At 45.9% G+C, this 27,815-nt stretch overlaps 1 protein-coding gene and 1 pseudogene across 1 annotated transcript; both read right to left on the bottom strand.

Annotated features, from left to right (window-relative positions):
- Positions 1-10,513: 10,513 nt before the first annotated feature.
- Positions 10,514-24,487, bottom strand: LOC147102542 (putative G protein-coupled receptor 139). Its single transcript, XM_085964074.1, has 2 exons — positions 24,478-24,487; positions 10,514-14,845 (listed from the first exon to the last, which is right to left on the bottom strand). The coding sequence occupies exons 1-2, from the start codon at positions 24,485-24,487 to the stop codon at positions 13,941-13,943; spliced, it is 915 nt and encodes a 304-aa protein (XP_085820200.1). The 3' UTR covers positions 10,514-13,940.
- A 1,819-nt stretch (positions 24,488-26,306) lies between these two features.
- Positions 26,307-27,260, bottom strand: LOC147102541 (uncharacterized; annotated as a pseudogene).
- Positions 27,261-27,815: the final 555 nt, after the last annotated feature.

Below are 27,815 nucleotides of genomic sequence, written 5' to 3'. Positions count from 1 at the left end.
ATTTCTTGTGTTTAATTTTATTTAACCGAACCGCTTCCTTAACCTTTTATAAATAAAAATATGCCAGAAAGCAATTCAGTATGCACGAAAGGGATGTTAGATGCCTTTAACGTGAAAGCCTCCCGCAAAAAACTTCTTTCTGACTACATAGTTTGGACAAAACCACATAGTCTGGCATTTTTCAAAAACAAAGCTTGATTATTCACTAAAATTTCTGCTAAATTTCCCTTCCAAAGGGCTTGAACAGCAAATCTTACCATAATATCTCGTCAATTTAAATTTCACAAAGAAATTATGCCTAGACATTGTGATTTTAAAAAGTAGTCTAAAGTAACAATTGCGTTTGGATGCAAGTCGTTTATCTTCCTCATCGAACAATGTGTCTTGGAAGTAACAATCGATCCCAATAATTTAACCCAATAGGTTAAAGTCTGAAGTCCAATATTGTCACCAACCCGCGACATTTGATGTCTGCCGATGCTGCAGGTAATTATTCAAACTGCTGGATCTCTTGCTCTGCCATCAACCGCCACAAAGCCCGGGAAACCATGGTCCGCTGTTTATAGGAACAATGAAACAGAGAATCTATTGTGGCCCTGTTTAAAAGCCCAATGGGTAAATTTGTCAATTCATAATCTCCTACTGTCACCGTAGGGAACTATCCGCTCCAATTTAAAAACTTAAATTTAATAATGCCCCCTCTAGATTTACATCCAACAATACAAAAGTGGGTCCTTGTTGAATGAAGAAAATAGCAGTCAGAGGAAAGGGTTGACTGCTTTGTAGGTTGAAAAGAAGGTGGAGCAAAACATTGCCTGATGTCATCACGTCTCTTCAGTTAAATTTAGGAAATCTTTCCCATGAAACAAACACTTTTAGTTTTTTAATTTTTTACAGCGTAAATCGTTGCCAACATCCTTATTAAATTGAAACATTCTGTGAGCGAATTCTGCTTCAATATAGCATGGCTTCCCCTTTCTTCAATGTGAAAGACTCGTGTCCTGAACTGGTGACTCGCATACAATTTAAAATAACCAGAATCTCAGTGTGGCTGCACTGAAAGTCGGGTTTTCACCATGTATTAGTTTAGTTAAAACTCAGTAGTGACAACTTAATTAGACCAATATTTTATTGATTAAAGGTAATACAGAACAGATAAAATAAAAGAACATAGCGTTTGCATACATTGGCCCAGAAATTCGGGTCCGAATGCATGAGTACGCATGGGGTACTCACGAATGGACCCGATGGAAGTGCCGGTTTCTTGCATGCACAGTGCATGCGCAGGAAACCGGCACTTACGATCCTCTGAACGAAGGGGTTCAGAGGTCGAACGCGTGCACGCGGGAGTCTGTGCACGCCCTTTGAACTTACGTTTTTTTTTACAGGTTTTTCTGTGAGGGTAAGTCTTTAGGTTTTAGAAATGTAAAAACCAGGCGTAAGGCCTGCATTTTAAAAGCTAAGTTGTTAATTAATTAAAATTAAAACATTTTTTCCACAGGTTTATTATTTTTAAATACTTTGAAGCAAGGTAAGTTTATTTTTAGCCCCTTTTTTTATAAAATTATTTTTTTCAAAAATGTAAATTATTGTTTAAAATAGTTATTTAATGTAATTTATAGTTCATTTAAAAAGTGTGATTTAAAAAAAAAAAAAAAAATTATTTGAAGGTTTATTGTTATTTTGGGGCCCGTATATTCATAAGTTTAGACAGGTCTTCCTGTCAATCTTATGAATGGGCTTTTCCCTCCTCTGATTGGCTGCCCATGGCTCACATGATCCCAGGGGACGCATTGCACTAACTTCGCCCCTGGGACACGCAAGCACAGCGCGCCGGGAATTCGAACAGGCCCCGGAGCTGAATTCCACGGGAGCCCAGAGCTCAACTGCCGGCGCGCAAGCTAAGTGCAGGTCAGGGGCTTGCACCCGCGGGAAACCCCCGACCCGAATTTCTGGGCCAATAATTATGTTTCCTTTTCATTCTCCAGGTGTATTTCCAAATGACTGGACGGTTATTGACTTTCGCTGAACAATAATTAGTGTTTTCAGTGGAACAAAACTTTTAACACTCTTACACAAAAGGGAAAAGAGGGCGGAGCCATGGTGGCATCAAAAACCGTCACACAAGCTTTTCACAGAGGCAGTGCACTAAAATCTTGCAGAATTTAACAGTGGAAGAGGCACAGAATCTTTCCCTTTCTCCTTCTTAGTTCCATCATAGACTACCTGCCACTATTTTCCCCAAACGAGTCTTCAATTTCTGATGTTTGTAATTTAAACTCACTTCGAAAATCAGTCAATTATAAGCCAAACGTACTGTTTATCGTTCTAATTCTTCTGAAACTGGTTAATGTAATCAATCTGCAAAGTGCTCACTTTCTACACTTCCAGGTCCCTTTATTATCTTGAAAACTTCGATCAAATCACATCTCGCCACCCTCTTTTTAAAAATCCCAGGGAATACAACCGTAGTTTATATAATCTCTACACGTAGTTTAACCCTTGAATTGTGAAAAATCTCTGCAGTCCCTCCAAAGCCAACATATCCTTCCTGAGGTATGTCTATCCAGGGATTTGTATAGCTGAAGCATAACCTCTACCCCCATGTATTTTAGTCTTCTAGATAAAAAGGTCAGCATTCCTCAGCCTTTCTGATTATTTATATTTTTAAACTGTTTGACTAATTCTGATTTGAATGATCGATGTGCATCGATCCCCAAATCTCTTTGGACCTCCACTGTTTCTAGCTTTTCACCATTTGGGAAATATTATCCTGTTCTATCCTTTTTAGTTCCATGGTTGCTAACCTTACATTTGCCTACTTTAAAATCCATTTCTCACAGGCTTGCCCATTTATTTAAGCTATTAATATCTCTTTGTAATTGATGTTTCCATCTACACTGCGTAGATTGCTGCCTATCCTAGATTCATCAGTTGAAATGAATTACAGCGCTTTGTAATTGTTTAAACTGATTAAAAATACAACAGGGTATTTAAACAGGTTTGTAACTCTAGGCCAATGTTTTGAAAAGTTCAAATTTATTTCCTACCATGGCAACAATAACCTCAAGGCTGGACCTTGGAGTGAAACTGATCTTTTGTTAAAAAAAGTTTTGTTTTGGCTTGTCTCAGCCTTTCTGCTCCAGCGTTTTTAACTTAAGTTGTAGTTCAGAGCACAGCTTAGATTGACAGGCAATGCCAGGCCTGGAGTCTGGTCAACATACAGCATAGATTGACAGGCAATGCCAGTCCTGGATTCTGGTCAATATACAGCTTAGATTGACAGGCAATGCCAGGCCTGGAGTCTGGTCAATATACAGCTGAGATTGACAGGCAATGCCAGGCCTGGAGTCTGGTCAACATACAGCTTAGATTGTCAGGCAATGCCAGGCCTGGAGTTTGGTCAACATACAGCTTAGATTGACAAGTAATGCCAGGCCTGGAGTCTGGTCAACATACAGCTTAGATTGTCAGGCAATGCCAGGCCTGGAGTTTGGTCAACATACAGCTTAGATTGACAAGCAATGCCAGGCCTGGAGTTTGGTCAACATACAGCTTAGATTGACAGGCAATGCCAGGCCTGGAGTCTGGTCAACATACAGCTTAGATTGACAAGCAATGCCAGGCCTGGAGTTTGGTCAACATACAACTGGGATTGACAGGCAATGCCAGGCCGGGTTCTGGAACTGCTTTGGTTGCCATTCCTGGTTTCTAGCTGCTGTTGTTTTCCCCCCTCTCTCTGTCATCTCTCTGACAGTTCTTACCTCTGATGTCACCACATTGTGTGTAAACGTGAGCTGCCCAGTGTAACAATTGCCTGCCTTTATAACCTTCTGCCCACACCCTCCATGAGGGGACTTTGTTATTCTTATTAAACATTTTATTAGTACATTTGTTGTCTGCTTGGCACTCTCATTCTTGGAATCGGCCTTTATCACATTTCATTGTAAGGTCACTGAAAGAGTCACTGTTGCCCTTCTCAAAAGGTCCAGCCCGAGTGAGTTTTTGGACGTAATATTCAACCCACAACATCCAAGATAATACTGCTATATTTTCGTTAATGTTTACAGTTGTTATTTATTTTGCACTCTCCTTCTTGGACTCGGCCTTTATTGGAGGTGAGCAGTCTCCAATTCCCTCACAACAAACTGCCCCTTTCTATGATACCTGTAAGAGATTGAGGACTATATGATTAGTACAGTGATCCTTCACTGACTGTCACGTTAAGACACCATGTAACTTGATATCTGCTAAACCCGCTATCAAATTGAATACAGCTCACACGTGTGTGCGTTCCATTTTCCTGAATCCTGCTGCATTGCCTTGGATTGTCGATGGTGAAAGCAGTCTAGCTCCTGCCACAGAGCTCGTTCACGATTGAGCTCTTGATGGTTGTGGTTTGACTTCTGTCCCGTTTTGACATCCCTGGTTTTCAAACAACAACAAGATTATGTCCTTCGCTTGGCTCACCAATGTTGTCTTAAACAGTGTTCTGTTTGTTCACTTGAGTAGTAACGAGTTCATTCGTCTGGTTATAGTCATTTTATTCTTTAACTTCAGCAGTGCTGCTTGAACAATGCAAAAACTCTGTCTAATATAGTAGTCTCTGGCCATTACATAGTCCAGGGACACAAATATCAATTTTCTTCAACATACATCAACAATTTTAGAAGAACATAAAAACACAGTGGCCTTGCTGTGGTAAGCGTAACCCTTCTAGTTGCTAGACTTTCTTAACATAACATAACATTTCTAATCTAAACATTCTATCATGAAAGTATCCAAGGCCAGTTGGTTGCAAACATTGGCTGTTGCTGAGTGGAATCTGTCTGTCTGTCGCTCTCGCTCTCTATCTCTCTCCCACTCTCTTTCCAATGATACCCATCAAATTTTCCCTATATCGAATGAACTAAACATGCAAACCTGTCCAAAGTGGAATTAACTGAGTTCCATATGTCAACACCAATACATTTCTGGAATGGCAATGGATTTCTCCTCACACAATGGCCCAGAAATTAGGATCGGGAGTTGCCGCACGTGCAAGCCCCCGATGTGCACTCACCCGGCGCGCCAACATCTGAAGCCCGGGCCTGCTTGCATTTCCTGTCACTGGCCCGGTCCAGATGTCGGCGCGATGTGCTTACCTGATCCAGCGGCGTAGTTAGTGTGATGTGCCGGCTGGGATCAGGTGAGCACTGGTCAGTCAATCAGGGCAGGGGAAACTCATTCATGAGTTTGAGAGTAAGAACTGTCAAACTCATGAAAGGTATGGGCTGCCAAACCACTAATTAAACTTTAAATAAAATTTTAAAAAACATCCCACTGATTATATCTATATATATAAATCGGTACATCTGTCCTTCTGTCCTTCTGTCTGTCTGTCATCGCGTGTGCATCTGGCGGGCTATGCGCTCGAAAGTTACAGGGCGTACCTATGCGCGCGTTGCCTCCAAAGAAAGCTTACGCTTCCAAGACGGTTTTAAGCATATTTACGTTTCGGCCGGGCTAAAATCGCGCCCGCGGTATCCAAAAAACCTTCAACATTCCGCTCATTAGCATCTCATTATCCGCTCATTAGCGACAGAGTGACCTCGAGGTTGACCAATCGTACGGCGGCTTGCTGCCGTGTGTGGCCGGGCCCTCCTACAGTCGAGTGATGGGATGATTGACCAATCCTACGCTTTGGTGACCTGACAGTCGACCAATCGGTGCGTGTGTGGGTGGGCCTTATCGTTCTGAACCGAGGTGAGTCGCTGCCATCTTGCTTCCATTCTTTTTCCTGCTTTCTGCGTCTTTCTTTTCAAATATACATTTCCACCAAAATAAAATTGAATTTATAAAATTGTTTTTTAAAAAATCACTCATTTGTAAATATTTTCTCTAACCTGAACATTCTATTTCCTACCTTTCCCCGTTTTTTTCATAGGCCTGAAAGCCTGCGCCTTTCTTGCCCAGCCACACCCGAGCTAGGTGATTGGGCTTCTGCTAAGCTCCTCACCCCCCCCCCCCGTGTCACGTTACCCAGGGCAACAGCGTCAGCCACGAGGGTCAGGGTGCGCGCGCAGCAGCAGCAGGTGAGACGCGGCGTCTCTGTTCCGCGCTCGGCTCGGGCGGGGGGTGCGGAGCTCTCGACAGTGTTCTCGGCCTTGGTGAGTGTGCCGCGCTCGGCTCGGGCGGGGCGGGGGCGGGACTCTCGACAGTGCTCTCGGCCTTGGTGAGTGTTCCGCACTCGGCTCGGGCGGGGGGGGTGGGGCTCTCGACAGTGCTCTCGGCCTTGGTGAGTGTTCCGCGCTCGGCTCGGGCGGGGGGTGGCGGGGCTCTCGACAGTGCTCTCGGCCTTGGTGAGTGTTCCGCGCTCGGCTCGGATGGAGCTCAGACAGCGGGGCGGCTGGGGCTTGGAGAGCAGGGCTCTCGAGAGTGCGGGGCGGGGGCTCCGAGAGCGGCCCCTTCCCACTCCCCCGCCCCCATCCCGCCAACCCTGCCGCCCCCCCCGCTGCCCCACCCTTCCCCCCCTTCTCCCCCACGCCCCCTTCCCCCCCCTTCCCCTCCCTTCCCCCCAGTCGCTCTCTCTTCCCCCCAGTCGCTCTCTCTCTTCCTCCCAGTCGCTCTCTCTCTCTCCTCCAACAACAACATGCCCTCGAAAAAACCTCGGCCCCGCCGGGCACTTCAGCTAGTTAACTATAAATAAGTTGAAAAAAATATTTGAAACAATTAATCAAATTTTTGAAAAAAATATATTTTTACAAAATAGGGTCTAAAACTAAACTTATCTTACTGTAAATTCTTTAAAAATAATAAACCTGTGGAAAAACACATTCTAAATTGTACTAAAAGCCCACTTACCTGTAAAACTAAGTACGTACGTCGTGTTTTTCCACGCGTAAAAACCGGAGGCCTTTACACTCGGGCAACTCTTTAAAAAAAAAGAAAGAATTTCAGCACGCACGCGCTGCATCACAAGTCGCACGCATTCTGCCTCTTAACCCCTTGGGTCAGAGGACAGGAAATGCTGGTTTTCAGCGCATGCACTGTGCATGCTGAAAACCGGCAATTCCTCCAGGCACACGCGTGTGTACCCCATCCGTACTCACGCATTGTGACAGGAATTACTGACCCAATAGATTTCTTGACCCGCAATTGATTTCTGGAATGGCAGTGGATTTCTACATCCCAGCAGATAACTAGAACCCCAGTTTATTTTTCCTGTCCCTATAGGTATCTGAAATATGAATGGATTTCTCCCATCGCAATTTATTTCCTTAGAATTCTCCCAAGGCTGACAGACATGGACCTTTAACCATCCGGTTCCCATGTGAATGTGTCTCTTTGTGGTGCGGTCTGTTGGTCCCACTTGTAGTTAGATATAATGTGTAAGATAGGATGGGCTGCTCCGTCTCGGTGAAGAGGGCACACCAGTAAGAGTTTGTTATGGTGAGGGACACAGAGGCTTAATTTGCTGTTCCAGTGAAATCATTGTTGGGTTTAAATAAAACGTTTTAAAATAATCGGGTTTACAAACTGTGTTAAATATGGACAGGCTAGTTTTTAACCCAGAGAATGCAGTGTATAGAGTGAATTAATCCCTGAAATTTGAACTTCTGTAAAAGGTAAAAGGACTGAAGTTTGTTATTTTGAAATAAAGCGCATGTAGAAGGCATTTTGTGTAGAGTATGCAATTCTAGACTTTATTTCAAAGGTTAGACATAAAACTGGACTGAGCCTGAGATTTTTTTGATACAGTATTTAGTTGTTATCACTTTATATGGACCATAACAGAGCAGGAAAAACAAAAGAAACACTTGCATTTATATAACGCCTTTCACGATGACTGGATGCCACAAAGCGCTTTACAGCCAATCAAATACTTTTGAAGTGTTGTAACTGTGCAAATGTCTGAATCGCAGCAGCCAATTTGCGCACAGCAAGCTCCCCCAAACAGCAATTTGATAATGACCAGACAATCTGTTTCTGTTATGTTGATTGAGGGATCACTATTGGCCAGGACACTGGGGGAACTCCCCTGCTCTTCTTCAAAGTAGTGCCGTGGGATCTTTTATGTCCACCCGAGAGGGCAGACGGAGTTTTGTTGTAACGCCTCATTTGAAATACGGCACCTCTGACACAGCAGCACTCCTTCAACACTGCACTTGATTGTCAGACTAGATTTTTGTGCTCAAGTCTCTGGAGCGGATGTGAACACACAAACATCTGATTGAGAGGGTAGTGGGCCACCAACTGTGCCACAGCTGAGAATGTACAACACAGGACAGTGCTGTGGGTCCCTGTGCAGCTTAGTAATACATGCGAAGGGTTAAGAGCAGCTGGGAACCCTCCTGCACTAAGTGATGGGCAGGGTCACTTACACAAGACTGAGTGCCTGTATTGTGCAGCCTCCAGGCGTCACCTTTGGAATTATACCCAAAAGTGTATTACCCCAAAATAGACATGTGTTAAACCCATTCTCTGTCGCTAACTTTATTTCTCTTTTTATCATTGTCTGCCTTTCTTGTCTCTGTCTCTCTGTGTATATTTCTCTTCCTTGGTCTCTTTTCTATGTGTTTCTCTGTCTTGTTATTTCTGCCTCTGTTATTTTCAGTTTACTAAATGGGAATGGCAGAACCATCAAAGGCAGTTGAGGCCAATTCATTAAATATATTCAAGAAGGAGTTGGATATATTTCTTAAGGCTAAAGTGAACAAGGGATATGGGTAGAAAGCAGGGACAGGGTACTGAATTTGGATGATCAGCCATGATCTCATTAATTGGCAGAGCAGGCTCGAGGGGCCGCATGGCCTACTCCTGCTCCCATCTCTATGTTTCTGCCTCTCTATTGCTGTTTTTATCTTTTTCGATCTGTCACTCTGCCTTTTTTCTGCCAGACTCTGTCTCTCAGTTACAGTCAGTCTGACTCTGGTTGTCTCTGACACCTATGTCTCCTCTCTCCATCAGCCACATTGTCGCTCTTACTCGGTGTCTGCAACTTTTTTCTCTTTCTCTTTCTGTCTGCCTCTGTTTATTTCTGTTTCTCTGTGTGTAACCTTTTCTCTTTTTGTCTGCTTCTATTTGTTTCTGTTTACCTTTGTATCTCTGTCTTTATCATACTGTTTCACTATCATTCCATTCCTGGTTTTGTATTTCTCTTTCTCTATTATTAATGTTGACTCCATTTCTTTATCACTTATTTACATCTGTCAGTTTTTCATTCCCATACTTTCCCTCTTTCTTTAATCTCTCATTTTCTTAATTTCTCTCTTTGGCTTCTCCGCCTCTTCCTAACGCTTTAATAATTAACAATCAACTTTAATTCCCGTGCTCATGGACTTCATAGATGTATTGCTATTCTTAAGACATTATATAAATAAAAACACACTTAACAATATAATTATGAAATATGAACAGGAAATGGTGGAAACACTCAGCAGGTCAGGTAGCATCTGTGGAGAGAGAAACAAATTTAAGGTTTCAAGTCGATGACCTTTCATCAGAGCTGGAAAAAGTTAGAGCTGTCCCAGGTAGTGTGCAAGTACAGAGGCAGGGAAAGGGGTAGGGGAGGAAAGAACAAAGTGGGAGGTCTGTGATAGGGTGGAAGGCAGGAGAGATTGAATGGCAAAAGAGATGATGGTGCGACGGAAAGGGCGATGGGAATGGGACAAGTAAAGCAACAGATGATTGGTCGAGAAAAGGTGTAAGTGGGAGCAGAAGAATCATCAAAGGCTGCCGGCCAAACAAAATGGGGTCAGGGGATTGTGTCCTGAAATTGTTGATCTCGATGTTGAGTCCGGAAGGCTGTAATGTGTCAAATCGAAAGATGAGGTGCTGTTCCTCGAGCTTATGTCGAGCTTCATTGGAACAGTGTAGGTGGCCGAGGACAGAGTGAGCAGAGTGGGAGTGGAGCAGAGAATTATTGTGACAGGCGACCGGAAGCTCAGAGTCACCATTACAGATTGAATGCAGATGGCCGAGGACAGAGTGATCAGAGTGCGAGTGGAGCAGAGAATTAATGTGACAGGCGACCGGAAGCTCGGAGTCACCCTTACGGATTGAATGGACATGGCCGAGGACAGATAGGTCAGAGTGGGAGTGGAGCAGACAATTAATGTGACAGGCGACCGGAAGCTCAGAGTCACCCTTACGGACTGAATGGAGAAGTTCCACCAAGCGGTCACGCAATCTGCGTTTGTATAATAAATATGAATTTGGAAATGCATTTTTAAAATCGTCTTTTCAGATGCATAACAGTTATATTCATTAACAGTTATATTAATTAATTCGAGGAACAGCACCCCATCTTTCGATGAGGCACTTTACAGGCTTTTGGACTCAACATGGAGTTTAAAAATTTCAGGTCAAAATCCCCAACCCCCATTTTTTCAGGCGACAGCTGTTGATGATTCTGCCATCCACATTTGCAACAATTAATCTCTCCTGCCTTCAATCCAATGAGAGTCTATCCCTTTTGTTCCATACTCCCCTCTCCCCTTTTCCCTGCATCTGCACCCAAATAAAACCTGTTACATCTCTAACTGCTTACAGTTCTGCGGAAGGGTCCCAGACCTGAAACGTTAACTCTGTTTCTCTCTCTGCGGATCCTGCCTGGCCTGCTGAGTATTTCCTGCATTTACTGTTGTTATTTCAGATTTCCAGTGATGTGCCATCAATAACTCAAAGACAAGGAATTAAAGGATTCAACTGAAGGCTTTTAATCACTAAGAACATTGCATGTCTTTCCACATCGGATTCGTCTGGCAGAAATGACTCATACAGCTCTTGAGCCCTTTATATGAAAAAAAGACAGGGGCGGAGCCAATACACACAATAGGAAAAGAGGGGGCGGTACACACAATACAATGCAGGTAAAACACAGGGGCTGATGAAGGCATATATTTCATCAGATTCACACCTTCTACAGATTTAGTCTGTCCGGGGGTGTGATAGTCCTTCCTGAATGCCGCAACAGTACCTCGGGTTCAGGCCGGGAGTCCGTGGTGCCCTCCTGGGCATACCCCTGTGCTGCAGGTGTTGCAGGTACATCTGGGGGTGGTGAGGATACCTCTGGGGATGGTGGAGGTTCTTCTGGGGGTGGTGAGGATGGGTCATCATCGCTTCCTGCCGAGGCGAGGTCCTTTATGGACACGGTGTCCTCAAGCCCATCAGCGTGCTTGACGTACACGTACTGTGGGTTTGCGTGGAGTAGGTGTACTGCCTCCACGAGCGGATCCATTTTGTGGCCCCTCACATGCTTCCGTAATAGGACTGTCCCTGGGGTGGAGAGCCACGAAGGTAGGGACACTCCTGAGGTTGATTTGCGGGGAAAAGCAAACCTCTTCTCATGAGCAGTACACAGTAGCGACCTTATCGAGTGGAGTACGTCTGGGAGGACCTCTTGCCAGCGGGAGGTAGGGAGGCCTTTAGACCTTAGTGCTAAGGTGACCACCTTCCACACCGTCGCGTTCTCCCTCTCCACTTGCCCATTACCCCGGTGGTTATAACTAGTGGTCCGACTCATGGCTATACCCTTCGACAGCAGGTATTGGCGCAGTTCGTCGCTCATGAACGACGCCCCCCCTGTCAGTGTGGATGTAGTTAGGCATGCCGAACATGTAAAACAGGCTGCCGAGGCACTTGATGACCGTGGCACTGGTCATGTCTGGGGAGGGGTAGGCGAATGGAAAGCGGGAGTACTCGTCCACAATGTTGAGAAAGTACACATTGCGGTCGGTGGAGGGGAGTGGTCCCTTGAAATCTAAGCTCAAGCGCTCGAATGGCCGTGTAGCTTTGATCAGGTGGGCTCGGTTGGGCCTGAAAAAACGGGGCTTGCATTCCGCACAGGTGCGGCAGTCCCTGGTCATAGACCAGACCTCCTCGATGGAATAGGGCAGGTTACGGAATATAATAAAGTGGAATAGCCGGGTGACCCCGGGTGGCAGAGGCCATTGTGGAGGCCCTGTAGCCTGTCCCCCTGGATGCTGGCACACATCCCTCGTGATAGGGCATTGGGGGATTCGTTGAGGGCCCCCGGCCTATATATTATGTTGTACTCAAACGTGGAGAGTTCGATCCGCCACCTGAGAATTTTGTCGTTCTTGATCTTCCCCCTCTGTTTGTTGTTAAACATGAAGGCTACCGACCGCTGGTCGGTGAGCAGGGTGAAGCGTTTGCCGGCTAGGTAGTGCCTCCAGTGCCGCACTGCCTCCGCTATGGCCTGGGCCTCCTTCTCTACCGAGGAGTGCCTGATCTCGGACCCTTGGAGGGTTCTTGAGAAAAAGGCTATTGGCCGCCCATCCTGGTTGAGGGTGGCTGCTAAAGCGAAGTCGGATGCATCGCTTTCGACCTGGAAAGGGATGTTTTCATCCACTGCCTGCAGCGCGGCCTTCTCAATGTCGTGTTTAATGCTGTTGAAGGCAGCGTGGGCCTCGGCCGTGAGCGGAAAGGATGTTGATTTCAGGAGGGGACGGGCATTGTCGGAATAATTGGGGACCCATTGGGCATAATAGGAGAAAAACCCCAGGCACCTTTTCAGGGCCTTGGGAGTGTTGGGTAGGGGTAGCTCCTGTAGGGGGCGCAATCGGTCGGGGTCCGAACCGATTTCCCCGTTTTCCACCACGCAGCCCAGGATACAGAGCTGTATGAGTCATTTCTGCCAGACGAATCCGATGTGGAAAGACATGCAATGTTCTTAGTGATTAAAATTGATGTGCCATCAATAACTCAAAGACAAGGAATTAATGGATTCAACTGAAGGCTTTTAATCACTAAGAACATTGCATGTCTTTCCACATCGGATTCGTCTGGCAGAAATGACTCATACAGCTCTTGAGACCTTTATATGACAAAAGACAGGGGCAGAGCCAATACACACAATAGGAAAAGAGGGGGCGGTACACACAATACAATGCAGGTAAAACACAGGGGCTGATGAAGGCATATATTTCATCACATCCAGCATCCGCAGTATTATGTTATTGTTTAGCCATTAACATATTATCTACATAACTGGAACCACACTTCATTGTATCATTCATTGTATGAAGTGTTTGGAGATATGTAGATATAAAAGAGGCAGTATAAATGCAAATTAAAGAAAGCTTTGTATTGTGGACCAAAACTTGTCCAACTCTTTCTTGATTTTTCTGTGTATATGTTTCTATCCTTCCTCCAACAAGTTACATTTATATAGTCCATTTAACGCAGCAAAACGTCCCAAGGAGCTGAACAAGAGCGATTTCAATAAAATAATTTTTACCACCGAGTCACAGAAGGAGATATCAGGACAGATGTCCAAAAGCTTGGTGAAGGAGGCTGGTTTTAAGAAGCAGAGAGTGGTGGAGATGCGGAGAAGTTTAGGGTGGGAATTCCAATATTTAGGTTCAAGGCAGCTAGCTTTCTTTATATCCTTCTTTCCTTCCTTCCTTTTTTCTTTCTTTCCTTTCCTTTTTTTTTTCCTTCTTTCTCTCACTTTCTACCTCTTTCTGTCTATCCATTTTCTCTTCATGGATGTCTCTGTCTTTTTCTGACTCTACATGTTTCAATCTCTGCTTCTTTGTGCATTTATTAGCTTGTCACGCTATTGTGCCTGTTTACCTTTTTATTTCTATCTTTACTTCTGCTCCTTTTTGCTATTCAGCTACTGTCTGTCGCTTTTGGTATTTTCTCTGCCTTCCTCTGTCATCCTGTCAGCGGGTTTACAGCAGCTTTTTCAGTTGAAGTCCAGCTGAGCTATTTAGCGCTGCCCTTTGGAGAAACAATTCATGTGTCGTCTGCAAAGGTGACCCGCCTCAATAGGTCGGATTTTCAATAAAATCTGACATTAAAATGATGTATAAGACCATCTCAGGGCTCGGTGCTGCTAATGTCAAATGTACTGTCGGTCCAGCGGGGAGTGCAGGAGACGGGGGATGAAATGGGCTGCAGTTCTAGTGCTTCAAACTCTGCAGCTCTTTCTATGACTTAACTAATTTAACTATTAGATTGAGCGGGTATTTCACCGCGTTCTTCAGCTCCTCTCTGAATTTAGTCTGTGTCACAGCGTAAATACACGTGTTGGTGCAGGAACTGAACATCTGCAGCATTGATGATGCGTGGCTTGTGATATAACGAGGGTCATTGACGGAGGAATAAGACAGAATATTTGTAATTCGCGCATAAATGTTAAAGCAAAGGTGGGTCACCCATAACAGTATAAAACTGCCGGTTATACTGAAGAGTAAAACTATGGATTTCTTTCGGTTCTCCATCTCTGGGTCCTTGTGATTCTCTCCATCGCTTCGGCCCCGGAGCCCCCGGCGGACTCGACTGGCCGCTAAAATACGTCTGACCGTCAGAGCATTGAGCAACAAAATCAGAAAGAACGGGGCACAAGGGGTTAAAATGAGGTGAAACAACTCAAATGCTCCCCATGCGGGGGAAGTAAAGAAGCTCAGACTACCGTAACAATACCAGGGAACATTATCAATTACAGTGCCAGGTACAAACACAAAGTACCAGGGAATGGACTCTAAAAAGCACAGCACACTCACTGTGCCGATAACCACTGCCGCCGTTTTCTCGGTGCAATATTTTGTTTTCAGCTTCTCACAACAAATGGCCACAAACCGATCAAAGGTGAAAGCGACTGTGAGCCAGACAGAAACCACCGTGGCTGCATAGGTCAGGAAGTGAATGATAGTACATACGGCAGTCATTTTCAGGAATGTATCTGAGAAATAAAACGAAGCAGTGGACCCCAAGAAGGGATCAGTGATGACGACCAGGAGATCGGCTGCTGCCATGGCCACCAGGTAGCGACTGATACATTTGGAGAGACCGCACTTTCCTCGGGACAGGATCACAATCGCCACCACGTTAACTGTAAGAGAGAGAAAAGGAAGCAGAGGAATCAGACCTGGAGCCAAAGCAGCAGTTTGAGGGGTCTGGGCTGAAATTTCCAACTTTGTTGCTGCATCAAAAATGGCCACTGCCGCCAGGAAGTGCCATCATCAAAATAGCCGCTGTGGGGGGTGGGGCTGGTGACCATATGAAAAATGGCCACCACCGCCAGGAGGTGATATCATCAAAATGGCCGCAGTTGTGGGGGGGGGGTGGGTTTGCGGGGCTGGTGGTGTCATCAAAAAAGTCCACCGCAGACAGGACATGACATAATCAAAATGGCTGTAGTTGGGGTCAGGAATGGTGACCTCATCGAAAATGGCCACCGCCGGCAGGAAGTGGCATCATCAAAATGGCCGCAGTTGGGGGCGGGGCTGCTGACCTCTTCAAAATCGGACACTGCAGCAAGGAAGTGACATCATCAAACTGGCCACTTTCAAGGGCGGGGCTGGTGACCATTCTAAAATGGCGACCACCGCCAGGAAATTATATCATCAAAATAGCCACTGTGAGCGGCGGGGCTGGTGACCTCATCACAAATGGACACCGCCACCAGGAAGTGGCATCATCCAAGTGGCCGTATTTAGGGGTGGGGCTGGTGACCATTTCAAAAATTGCCACTGGAGCCAGGAAGAGATATCATCAAAATGGCTGCTGTGGGTTGCCAGGCTGGTGAAATCATCACAAATGGACACCGCCGCCAGGCAGTGTCATCATCAAAATGGCTGCAGTTGGGGGAGGGGTTGGTTTCCTCATCAACATAAGAAGTAAGTGCAGGAATAGGCCATACGGCACTCGAGCCTGCTCAACAATTTCAATAAGATCATGGCTGATTATTGAACTCAACTCCCGTCCGATCTCCATATCCCTTGATTTCCCGAGAGGACAAAAATCTTTCTATCTATCTCAGCCTGGAATATACTCAAAAACTCAGCATTCACAGCACTCTGGGGCTGAGAATTCCAAAGATTCACAACCCGCTGAGTGAAGAAATTCCTCCTCATCTCCGTGTTATCCTGAGACTATGCCCCCTATTTCTAGACAATTCAGCCAACGGATACAATCTCTCAGCATCTATCCTGTCAATCCCCATCAGAATCTTTTATGATTCAATGAGATCACCTCTCATTCATCTAAACTCCAGAGATTATAGGCCCATTCTACACATTCTCTCATCATAGGACAGCCCTCTCATTCCAGGAATCAATCTAGTGAACCTTCATTGCACTGCCTCCAAGGCAATTATGTCCTTCCTTAGATAAGGGGACCAGGACTGTGCACAGTTCTACAGGTGTGGTCTCACCAAGGCCCTGTAAAATTGTAGCAAGACTTCCTTACTCCCATACTTCAACCCCCTTGCAACAAAGGACAATATGCCATTTGCCTTCCTTATTGCTTGCTGTACCTGCATGCTAGCTTGCTGTGTTTCGTGGACGAGGACACCCAAATCTCTCTGAACAGCAACACTGGGAAGTTTTGCACCACTTAAAAAAGTTCTTTTTTTCTATTCTTCCTACCAAAAAGTGGAAAACCTCACATTTCCCCACATTATACTCCATCTGCCACCTTACTGCCCACTCACTCAGTCTATCTATATCACTTTGCAGACCCTTTGTCTTCTCCTCACGGCTTACTGTCCCACCTAGCTTTGTCTCATCAGAAAACTTGGATACATTACACTAGGTCATTAATATAGATTCTAAGTAGGTGAGGCCCCAACACTGATCCTTGTGGCACCTCACTTGTTAAAGCCTGCCAACCTGAAAAAGATCAGTTTATCCCTACTCTCTGTTTTCTGTCCGTTACCCAACCCTCTATCCATGCTACTGAATAACCTCCAACCCCAAGAGCCCTAATCTTGTGCAATAATCTTTTTTGTGGCAACTTATCGAATGCCTTTTGGAAATCCAAATACACTAAGTCCACGTGTTCCTCTTTATCTACCCTATTAGTTACATCCGCAAAAAATTCCAATATATTCATCAAACATAAATTTCCCTTTCATAAAACCATGTTGACTCTGCCTAATCATGTTATGATTTTCTAAGTGACTCGATACCACCTCCTCAGCAATGGATTGCAGCATTTTCCCAACGACAGATGTCAGGCTAGCTGGCCTGTAGTTCCCTGTTTATTCTCTGCCTCCTTTCTTGAATAGTGGTGTTACATTTGGGTCCTTCCAATCTGCTGGGACCGTTCTAAAATCTAGGGAATTTTGGAAGATCGAAACCAATGCATCCACTAGCTCTTCAGCCACCTCTTTTAGTACTCTAGTATGTAGGCTGTCAGGTCCAGTGGATTTGTCAGCTTTTAGTCCCATTAGTTTCTCTAGTACTTTCTCTCTGCTCATATTAATTATGTTAAGTTCCTCACCCTCATTAGACCCTTGGTTCCCCAACATTTTTGGTATGCTTTTTATGTCTTCTACTGTGGAGACAGATACAAAATATTTATTTAACGTTTCTTCCATTTCCTTATTCCCCATAATAATTTCTCCTGTCTCAGCCTCTAAGGGACCAACGCTTACTTTTGCTACTCTTTTCATTTTTACATACTTGTAGAAAGTCTTACAATCTGCCAAACTCTCCCAATCCTCAGGCTTACTATTATTATTTGCAACATTACGACCTTCTAGTTTCAATCTAATGCTATATTAACTTCTTTTGTTAGCCACGGTTGGATCACTTTTCCTGTGGAGCTTTTGTTTCTCTATGGAATATATTTTTGTTGAGAATTATGAAATATTTCTTTAAATGCTGGCAACTGATTATCTACTGTGATACCCTTTAATCTATTTTCTCAGTCTACCTTAGCTAACTCGCCCCTCATACCTATGTAATTGGCTTCAGTTATGTTTAGGAATCTAGTATTAGACTTAGCAAGTCACTCTCAAAATTAATGTAAAATTCTATTATATTTAAGATCACTCTGCCCCAGAGGATCCTGTACTATGAGATTGCTAATTAACCCTGTCTCATTACACAACAAAAGATCTAAAATAACCTGTTCCCTTGTTGGTTCCATGATATATTGTTCTAGAAAACTGTCCCCAAAGCATTCCATGAAATCGTCCTCCACACTACCTTTGCCAATTTGATCTGCTCAGTTTATATGCAGATTACAGTCCCCAAGATTATTGCATTTCCTTTCTTGCAAGGTCATAGCTACAGCCCCGTTAATCAATTGGCCAGGACACTGATCCCAGCCCGGTTTATGTGGAGCCCATCCCGATGGAACAGCTCCCTCTTTCTCCAGTGCTGGTGTCAGTGCCCCATGAATTGAAACCCCTTTTTCCCACACCAATATTTGAGCCACGCATTTAACTTTCTGATCTGCTTGACCCCATTCCAATTTGGGCGTGGCTCAGGTTGTAATCCAGAGGTTATTAACGTTGTAGATCTGCTTATTAATTTTGTTCACAAATGGCCACCGCCGCCAGGAAGTGACAGAAACATGGCCGCTGATTTCTGGACCAGGGCAGCACGTTCTGGCAGGGAAATGTTTGCAACAGAGTATGCAGTATGAGTTGGGAACTAGATACAGAAAGTGAATAAAGTGAGCAACGAATCCACTGGAGGGGCCGAGTGAAGGCCCAGTGCCGGTGGGGAAAGGAGAAGGGGTTTTGGGGAACCGGAATCCACTGGAGGGGCCGAGTGAAGGCACAGTGCCAGTGGAGAAAGGAGAAGGGGTTTGGGGAACCAGAATCCAATGGAGGGGCCGAGTGAAGGCACAGTGCCGGTGGGGAAAGGAGAAGGGGTTTGGGGAACCAGAATCCAATGGAGGGGCCGAGTGAAGGCCCAGTGCCAGTGGGGAAAGGAGAAGGGGTTTGGGGGAACCAGAATCCAATGGAGGGGCCGAGTGAAGGCACAGTGCCAGTGGAGAAAGGAGAAGGGGTTTGGGGAACCAGAATCCAATGGAGGGGCCGAGTGAAGGCACAGTGCCGGTGGGGAAAGGAGAAGGGGTTTTGGGGAAGCTGAATCCACTGGAGGAGCGGAGTGAAGGCACAGTGCCGGTGGGGAAAGGAGAAGGGGATTGGGGGAACCAGAATCCAATGGAGGGGTGGAGTGAAGGCACAGTGCCGGTGGGGAAAGGAGAAGGGGTTTGGGGGAATCAGAATCCAATGGAGGGGCCGAGTGAAGGCACAGTGCCGGTGGGGAAAGGAGAAGGGGTTTGGGGACCGGAATCCAATGGAGGGGCCGAGTGAAGGCACAGTGCCGGTGGGGAAAGGAGAAGGGGTTATAGGGAATCGGTATTCACTGGAGGGGCCGAGTGAAGTCACTGTGCCGGTGGGGAAAGGGGATTGGGGGAACCAGAATCCAATGGGGGGGATGAGTGAAGACACAGTGACGGCGGGGAAAGGAGAAGGGGATTGGGGGAACCAGAATCCAATGGAGGGGATGAGTGAAGGCACAGTGACGGTGGGGAAAGGAGAAGGGGATTGGGGGAACCAGAATCCAATGGAGGGGATGAGTGAATGCACAGTGACAGTGGGGAAAGGAGAAGGGGTTTGGGGAACCAGAATCCAATGGAGGGGCGGAGTGAAGGCACAGTGCCGGTGGGGAAAGGAGAAGCTGTTTTGGGGAACTGGAATCCACTGGAGGGGCAGAGTGAAGGCCCAGTGCCGGTGGGGAAAGGAGAAGGGGTTTTGGGGGAACCGGAATCCAATGCGTTAATTCTTGATTTGAGCTCCAGACTGAAGGCCAGGAAGTTTTCGGGACAGGTGGTGGTGAATCTAGTTTGTTGCTTTGGTTTAAGGGAGCCGACAGGGGTTGTCACTAAATGGGAAGAAATAGCTGGAGGGCGGGCCTGAGAGTGAGATTGGGAGGGAGTGAAGGAAAAGGACATGTAGGAGATGGAAGGGAGTCAGGAGCTGAGGGTTTGGGAAAGCAGACAATCTGACGCAGCGGATGAGGAGACAGGGGATTCAATGCAGGGGGAGGAGAGATTGGGATTCACAGGGAGAGACTGCAGCAGAGCGTGAGAGGAAATCTAATTCATGAATCCCAGCAACACAACTCAAGGAATACATCCACCCATTAATTTCTGTGGCTCTTGGTGCCAGTGAACAGCAGACTGTGTACAACATGTGTTCAATGAATTTACTTAGCACATTCATTTAAAAAAAATTAAAATCTATTAATTAAATCAACCTTGTTCTTTGCTGAATCCCGCTGGCCCAGAGTGTTTAAAATACAATATGCTAATGATCCATTACATTCAATAAATCACTGATTCTATTCTATAACTACATTTGTCTAATCATAGAATCAGAAAAATAAATATTCACCAAAACAGACTGGGGACCTCATAGCGATACGTTCTCACAATCTGACAACATGCTAATATCACATTCAAAGCTCATTTCCTGATCATAATTGTACTGGAGGTTTCAGCAGATCATTCAGATGTATTAGTCACACCACTCCTTCTCTCGCTCTCTGTCTTAGATTTACAAGGATTGTCCCAGCAAAGCGGGGGTATACCTATCAGGATGAACAACCTGGGTCCCTTTCTTGAAAAGTTTAATGTGTGACCTAATAGAGGTCTTTAAAATGATGAACGATTTTGATAGAGTAGAGTCAGAGAGAGTGTATACAATGGTGGGGAAGAGCATTTCTTGAGGCCATCAATATAAAAGAATCACCAAGAAATCAGGTAGGGAATTCAGGAGAACCTTCTTTACCAGAGATTGGGGAGAATGTGGAAATTGCTACCACAGGGAGTGGTTGATGCGACTTGCATACATGCATTTTAAGGGAGGCTAGATAAGCATATGAGCGAGAAGGGATTAGATGGTTATGTTAATAGAGTTAGATGAGGAAGGATGGGAGGGGCCTCGAGTGGAGCTTAAATGCGGGATGGACTGGTTGGGGCGAATAGCCTGTTTGTGCCGTATATCCTATGTAACCCTATCTATCTATCGTTTTCTTCTTATCTCTCTCTATTAACCCCTCCCACTAGTTCTCCTTCTCTTTCCATTTCTCTATTGCTCCGCTCGATCTCTCCCCATCCTTTCCTACCTCTTGCTCAATACATGTTTTCATTGAATCCTAACATGCTGCACCAGCATTAGTTCACTATCACCGCGTTCAATGATTCTACGCTGATAATCATTTTTTTCATTGCTGAGGCCTTTTTGAATAGGTTGGTGTTCCTACATATCACCCAATCTTCACCTGATCACCTACATTGATCTGCAGTGCATTCAATAAACAGAACCGAATACCTCTTCCAGAAAGAGCTGACAATAATTGAAGTTCCTTCTCCTGTAATTATAAAGTCAAGCGTTAGATGGCGCGATTGTTCAATTAAAACACCAATATCACCGCTGCTAATTATAATCTCCATATCAATAGAAGGGCTCCTGATTCCAACAGATACATTGCAAACTGTTACAACATAAACTCAAAACATTTCATTTTACGAAAAAGTCCAGTATCAGCAAGTGAATCCACCCACACTGAAGCAGAGAAGGAGATGTGAAGGTATCAGCAACAAACGCAGTTGAGTCGCCAGACCCCTGAAGCGGCGTCAGATACACACAGTGAAATAATATTTTACAACAGTGATAACCAATCACACATTTAAATCCAAGATAAACTGAAACATGTTACTGGGGAGGGAGGAAACCGAGACCGTGAGCTGTCTGATTATCAATCACTGAAAGCGCATTTAGAAAAAGTATTCGAGGACAGGTGAGTTCCACAACATCAATCTGACAACAGCTCCCGATGGTCTGATGCCCGCCCTGAGCCCAGACTCCTGATTAACCGAATTCAATACATCAATCTGACAACAGCTGCTGATGGTCTGATACCCACCCTGAGCCCAGACTCCTGATTAACCTGATTCAATACATCAATCTGACAACAGCTCCTGATGGTCTGATACATGCCCTGAGCCCAGACTCCTGATTAACCTGATTCCAGTACATCAATCTGACAACAGCTCCTGATGGTCTGATACCTGCTCTGAGCCCTGCTCTGAGCCCAGACTCCTGATTAACCTGATTGAATACGTCAATCTGACAACAGCTCCTGATGGTCTGATGCCTGTTCTGAGCCCAGACTCCTGATTAACCTGATTCCAGTGCATTCAGTACAGAAAATGATCCAGTAACAATGCCAGGGTTGGATCCACAACGATCAGTACAGATATAATAAAACTCCTGTAAGACCACAAGAGCAGAGACTGAGGACGTCCCATCATTCAACTGCTGGAACAGAACAGGCGGCTTTGGAACACATTCACTGAGTTAAACATTACCAAGCATTGCAGCACAGTTAACATCGATTTACACCATTGACAGCTGAGATCACCGCTTACCAGTAACTCCAACGGCTGAAATAACAGGATAGTAAATATCTTTTATCCGGTCGATTACAGAAAGTCCCATTTCTGTGAGAAGCAGTGACTTCTGTTGGAGTGGAACCCAAAGCTCCGGCAGGCACTCTGAGCTGATACATTCCATTGGGCCCTGATTTATACAGGGGATAAGTCTCCACTGAGCGCTGACAGGTTATACCTCTGATCATTGGTATTAGTTCCAGTCACTTGAACAAACAGATTACATCAAGACCTTTGACACCAGTGTAAATAATGTGTTGAATAAAACACAAACATCTCAAAGTCCAGGACATTATCTTAATGAGACCTCTCGCGGGACTAAGACTGAAAGCTGGGCTCATACACGACCGATCCAACAATAATGAACGGCTTCATTTACAGTTTTATAGAGTCATTGGCCTAGAAATTCACTTTGGGGTGGCCAGCTCGCTCGCGCCCAAAAGTTAGCGCTGGGCGGGGAGCCATTAGCGATCGTCAGTTATTCAGTGTTTGCACCCCAATTTGGAACCGGGCGCTATACCAGGGTGTGCCCGCCTCCGCTTGGGGCGCTGACCCTGAATTTCAGCGCTCTTGGCGCCGCTGCACCAGCCGCTGCGGAGCTGCAGGCTGCGGTACTGCAGGCCTCCTCGTTCTCTTAAGGGGGAGCTGCCTGCAATTGGGAGATCGCCGCTGGAGAGTGCCGGCAAATGAGCCCGGCACCACGGAGAAGTGACGGGTTCGCGGAAAGCAGCCGGCAATGCCGCGGGGGGGGTGGGTGGAGGAGGCCGGGGAAGGAGGTGCGGGCAGGCGGCCGCCGAAAAAGCGGCCGGCCGCACCTTCCCCTTTAAAGCGCCCCACTAAGGCTACAGCACGGCCCCGTTTTCTGGTCGCTGTTTGCGGCCGCTTTGGAGGCGGCCGCTACTAAATATGGGGATTGGGCCGGTTTTGGGGCGGAACCGGGGCACTGCGCACACCGATGACGTCATTGGTGCCGGCGGAGCGCTAAGGGCTACCGCCACCAATACCGCTGCGCTCAATATCAGCGCAAACTCATTTTTGGCGCAGAAGCACTCTTTAGGGGATAACTGGCCGCAAAGCTGGCAGCGCCTTAATGAATTTCTAGGCCATAGAGTCATAGAGTTATACAGCATAGAAAGAGGCCCTTCGGCCCATCGCATCCGCGCTGGCCATCAGGCCCTGTCTAATCTAATCCCATTTTCCAGCACTTGGTCCGTAGCCTTGTATGCAATGGCATTTCAAGTTCTCATCCAAATACTTCTTGAATGTTAAGGGTTCCTGCCTCTACCACCCTTTCAGGCAGTGAGTTCCAGGTTCCAACCACCCTCTGGGTGAAAAAGTTTTTCCTCAAATCCCCTTTAAACCTCCTGCCCCTTACCTTGAATCTATGCCCCCTTGTTATTGACCCCTCTACTAAGGGAAAAAGTTCCTTTCTATCTACCCTATCTATGCAGCTCATAATTTTGTACACCTCAATCAGTTCCCCCCTCAGCCTTCTCTGCTCCAAGGAAAACAACCCCAGCCTGTCCAGACTTTCTTCATAGCTGAAGCACTCCAGCCCAGGTAACATCCTGGTGAATCTCCTCTGCACCCTCTCCAAAGCAATCACATCCTTCCTATAGTGTGGCGACCAGAACTGCACACAATATTCCAGCTGTGGCCTAACCAGCGTTTTGTACAGCTCCATCATAACCTCCCTGCTCTTATACTCTATGCCTCGGCTAAAGAAGGCAAGTATCCCATATGCCTTTTTAACCACCTTATCCATCTGTTCTGCTCCCTTCAGGGATCTATGTACATGCACACCAAGGTCCCTCTGATCCTATGTCTTTCCTAGCGTCATTGTGTATACCTTTGCTTTGTTAGTCCCTCCAAAATGCATCACCTCACACTTTTCAGGGCTAAATTCCATTTGCCACTTTTCCACCCATCTGACCAACCATTCTATATCGTCCTGCAGACGGAGGCTACCCTCCTCGCTATTTACCACCCCACCAATTTTCGTGTCGTCTGCGAACTTACTGATCATACCTTTTACATTCACATCCAAATCATTAATGTAGATCACAAACAGCAAGTGACCCAACACCGATCCCTGCGGCACCCCGCTGGACACAGGCTTCCAGTCACAAAAACAACCTTCGACCATCACCCTCTGCCTTCTGCCACTAAGCCAGTTTTGGATCCAATGCTCCAAGGCATCCTGGATTCCATGGGATCTTACATTCTTGACCAATCTCCTACGCGGGACTTTATGGAAAGACTTACTGAAATCCATGTATACCACATCCACTGCACGACCCTCAACCACACACCTAGTCACCCCCACGAAAAATTCAATCAAATTAGTCAGACATGATCTTCCCTTGACAAAGCCATGCTGACTATCCCTGATTAATCCTTGCCTCTCCAAGTGGAGACTAATTCTGTCCCTCAGAATATTTTCCAATGATTTCCCTACCACTGATGTTAGGCTCACTGGCCTGCAATTCCCTGGTTTATCCCTACTACATTTCTTGAATAATGTTACTATGTTAGCTGTTCTCCAGTCCTCTGGCACATCCCCTGTGGCCAGAGAGGTTCTGAAAATTTGTGTCAGAGCCCCTGCAATCTCCTCCTTTGCCTCACACAGCAGCCTGGGATACATCTTAGCTGGGCCTGGGGATTAATCCACTTTTAAGCCTGCTAAAACCACTAGTACCTCCTCCCTCTCGATGCTAATATGTTCAAGTATATCACAGTCCCCCTGCCCGATATCTATGTCTAAATCGTCCTTCTCCATAGTGAACACAAATGCAAAAAATTCATTTAAAACCCCACCTACGTCTTCTGGCTCCACACACAGATTGCCACTTTGGTCCCTAATGGGCCCTACTCTTTCCCTAGTTATCCTCTTGCCCTTAATATACTTATAAAACACCATAGTATTTTCCTTTATTTTGCTCGCCAGTGTTATTTCATGGCCCCTCCTCGCTCTCCTAATTTCTTTTTTAAGTATCCCCCTGCACTTTTTATACTCCTCTAGGGCTTCTTCTGTCTTTAGACCTTTGTATCTGCCAAAAGCCCCCCTTTTTTCCTAATCCATTCTCGTATATCCCTTGACATCCAAGGTTCCCTGGGCTTGTTGGTACCACCCTTAACCTTTACGGGAACATGTTGCCATTATACTCTCTCAATTTCCTTTCTGAAAGACTCCCATTGCCCCGAAGTGGATTTTCCTACAAGTAGCTGATCCCAGTCCACTTTAGCCAGATCCTGCCTTATATTAAAATCGGCCTTCCCCCAATTTAGAACCTTTATTTCCAGTCCATCTCTGTCCTTTTCCATGACTACCTTAAATCTCACCGAATTATGGTCACTGTCACCAAAGTGCTCACCTACTAACACTCCTACCACTTGCCTGGACACATTCCCTAGAATTAGGTCCAGTACTGCCCTCTCTTGTAGGACTTTCTACATGCTGGCTCAAAAAGTTCTCCTGGATGCACTTTAAGAATTCTGCACCCTCTAAGCCTTTTACACTGACTATCCCAGTTAATATTGGGGATGTTGAAATCCCCCACTATTATTACCCTATTATTTTTCAAATTTCCTGAGATTTGCCTACATATCTGTTCCTCTCTCTCCCCCTGACTGTTTGGGGGCCTATAGTACACTCCCAGCAAAGCGCTTGCCCCTTTTTGTTTTTAAGTTCTACCCATATGGCCTCATTAGAGGAACCTGTTAATATATCATCCCTCCTTACAGCAATAATGGACTCCTTAATTAATCTTGCGACAACCCCTCCTCTTTTACCCCCCCCATCTCGCCTGAAGTTTCTATACACCAGAATATTGACCTGCCAGTCTTGCCCCTCCCTCAACCATGTCTCCGTGATAGCAACAATATCATACTCCAATGTGTTCATCAACACCTCCAGTTCATCCACCTTATTCGCAAGACTCCTTGCATTAAAATAAATGCCATCCAGCCTGGCCCTACTCCCTTGTGCCGTTACATATTTGTTCTGCCTTCCCAGCTGACATGTTTTTCCTCTATATTAGGCTGTACATCACCCCCTATTATAGCTCCACTCTGTATCCCATCTCCCTGCCAAGTTAGTTTAAACCCCCCCATCCAACAGTGCTAGCAAACCTCCCCGCAAGGATATTTGTCCCGTTCTGGTTCAGATGCAACCCGTCTGACTTGTAAAAGTCCCACCTTCCCCAGAAGCAGTCCCAGTGATCCAGGAAACTGAAGCCCTCCCTTCTGCGCCAACTCTTTAGCCACGCATTCATCTGCTCTATCCTCCTATTCCTATGCTCACTAGCACGTGGCACCGGGAGTAATCCAGAGATTACAACCTTTGAGGTCCTGCTCTTTAATCTGCTACCTAGCTCCCTAAATTCTTGCTGCAGGACCTCATCCCTCTTCCTACCCATGTCGTTGGTCCCAATGTGAACCACAACCTCTGATATTTCACCCTCCCTCTTCAGAATGCCCTGCAGCCGTTCAGTGACATCCTTGACCCTGGCACCAGGGAGGCAACAAACCATCCTGGAGTCACGTCTATGGCCACAGAAACGCCTATCTGTTCCCCTTACGATAGAATCCACTACCACTATTGCTCTACCACTCTTTGTCCTCCCTTCTTGAACAGCAGAAGCACCCCTGGTGCCAGGAAGTTGGCTGCTGCTACCTTCCCCTGGTAAGTCATTCCCCTCAACATTATCCAAATCGGTATACCTGTTTGAGAGGGGCATGGCCACAGGGGTCCCCTGCACTACCTACCTGCTTCTACTGCTCCGCCTGATGGTCACCCATTTCCCTTCTGCCTGTGCAGCCCTTACCTGCGTGGTGACCAACTCACTAAATTTGCTATCCACGACCCTCTCAGCATCGCAAATGCTCCAAAACCCATCCATTTGCAGCTCCAGCTCCTCCATGCGGTCTGCTAGTAACTGCAGCTGGATACATGTCTGGCACACATGGTCATCAGGGACAGCGGCAGTGTCCCTGAATTCCCACATAGTGCAGGTGGAGCATAACACGGGGCTCGGCTGTCCTGACATGACTTACCCTTTAAGTAATATAAATTAAATTAATTTTCATATATTTGTACTGATTATGTTCACTCCTGCCAATTGAGTTATACATTTTCCCGATGTCTCCGCAGTGTACATTGAATCAAGGAACAGAAACAGCCCCATTTCACTCTGTCCCTGCAGGTTCCCAGTAGAAATATGTTGCTTTATCTGACACAGGGACAGTTAAAGGCCATGTTTCAGGATAGGATCCCAGAAATTACGGTGGGTGATATTACGGGGTGGACACTGAACGTGCTTCATTGGCATTCCTCTCTCCGCTTTTTCACTGCAGATGTTTACCTGTTTATTCTACATTTTTTTTAAATGTCATTGATGGGATGTGGGCGTTGCTGGCTGGCTAGGCCTGCATTTAGTGCCCATCCCTAATTGCCCTTGAGTTTTATTTGAAATCACAAGCTTTTGGAGCGCTGCTCCATCATCAGGTGAAGAAGGAGCAGCACTCCGAAAGCTTGTGATTTCAAATAAAACTGTTGGACTCTAACCTGGTGTTGTGTGACTTCTAACATGTGTCCACCCCAG

The sequence above is a fragment of the Somniosus microcephalus genome, chromosome 21, assembly GCF_052327205.1.
Source record: "Somniosus microcephalus isolate GS21.2 chromosome 21, FLI_Smic_1.0, whole genome shotgun sequence".
In the NCBI taxonomy this organism is placed as follows: domain Eukaryota; kingdom Metazoa; phylum Chordata; class Chondrichthyes; order Squaliformes; family Somniosidae; genus Somniosus; species Somniosus microcephalus.
This window is presented reverse-complemented; position numbering and strand designations above follow the sequence as displayed.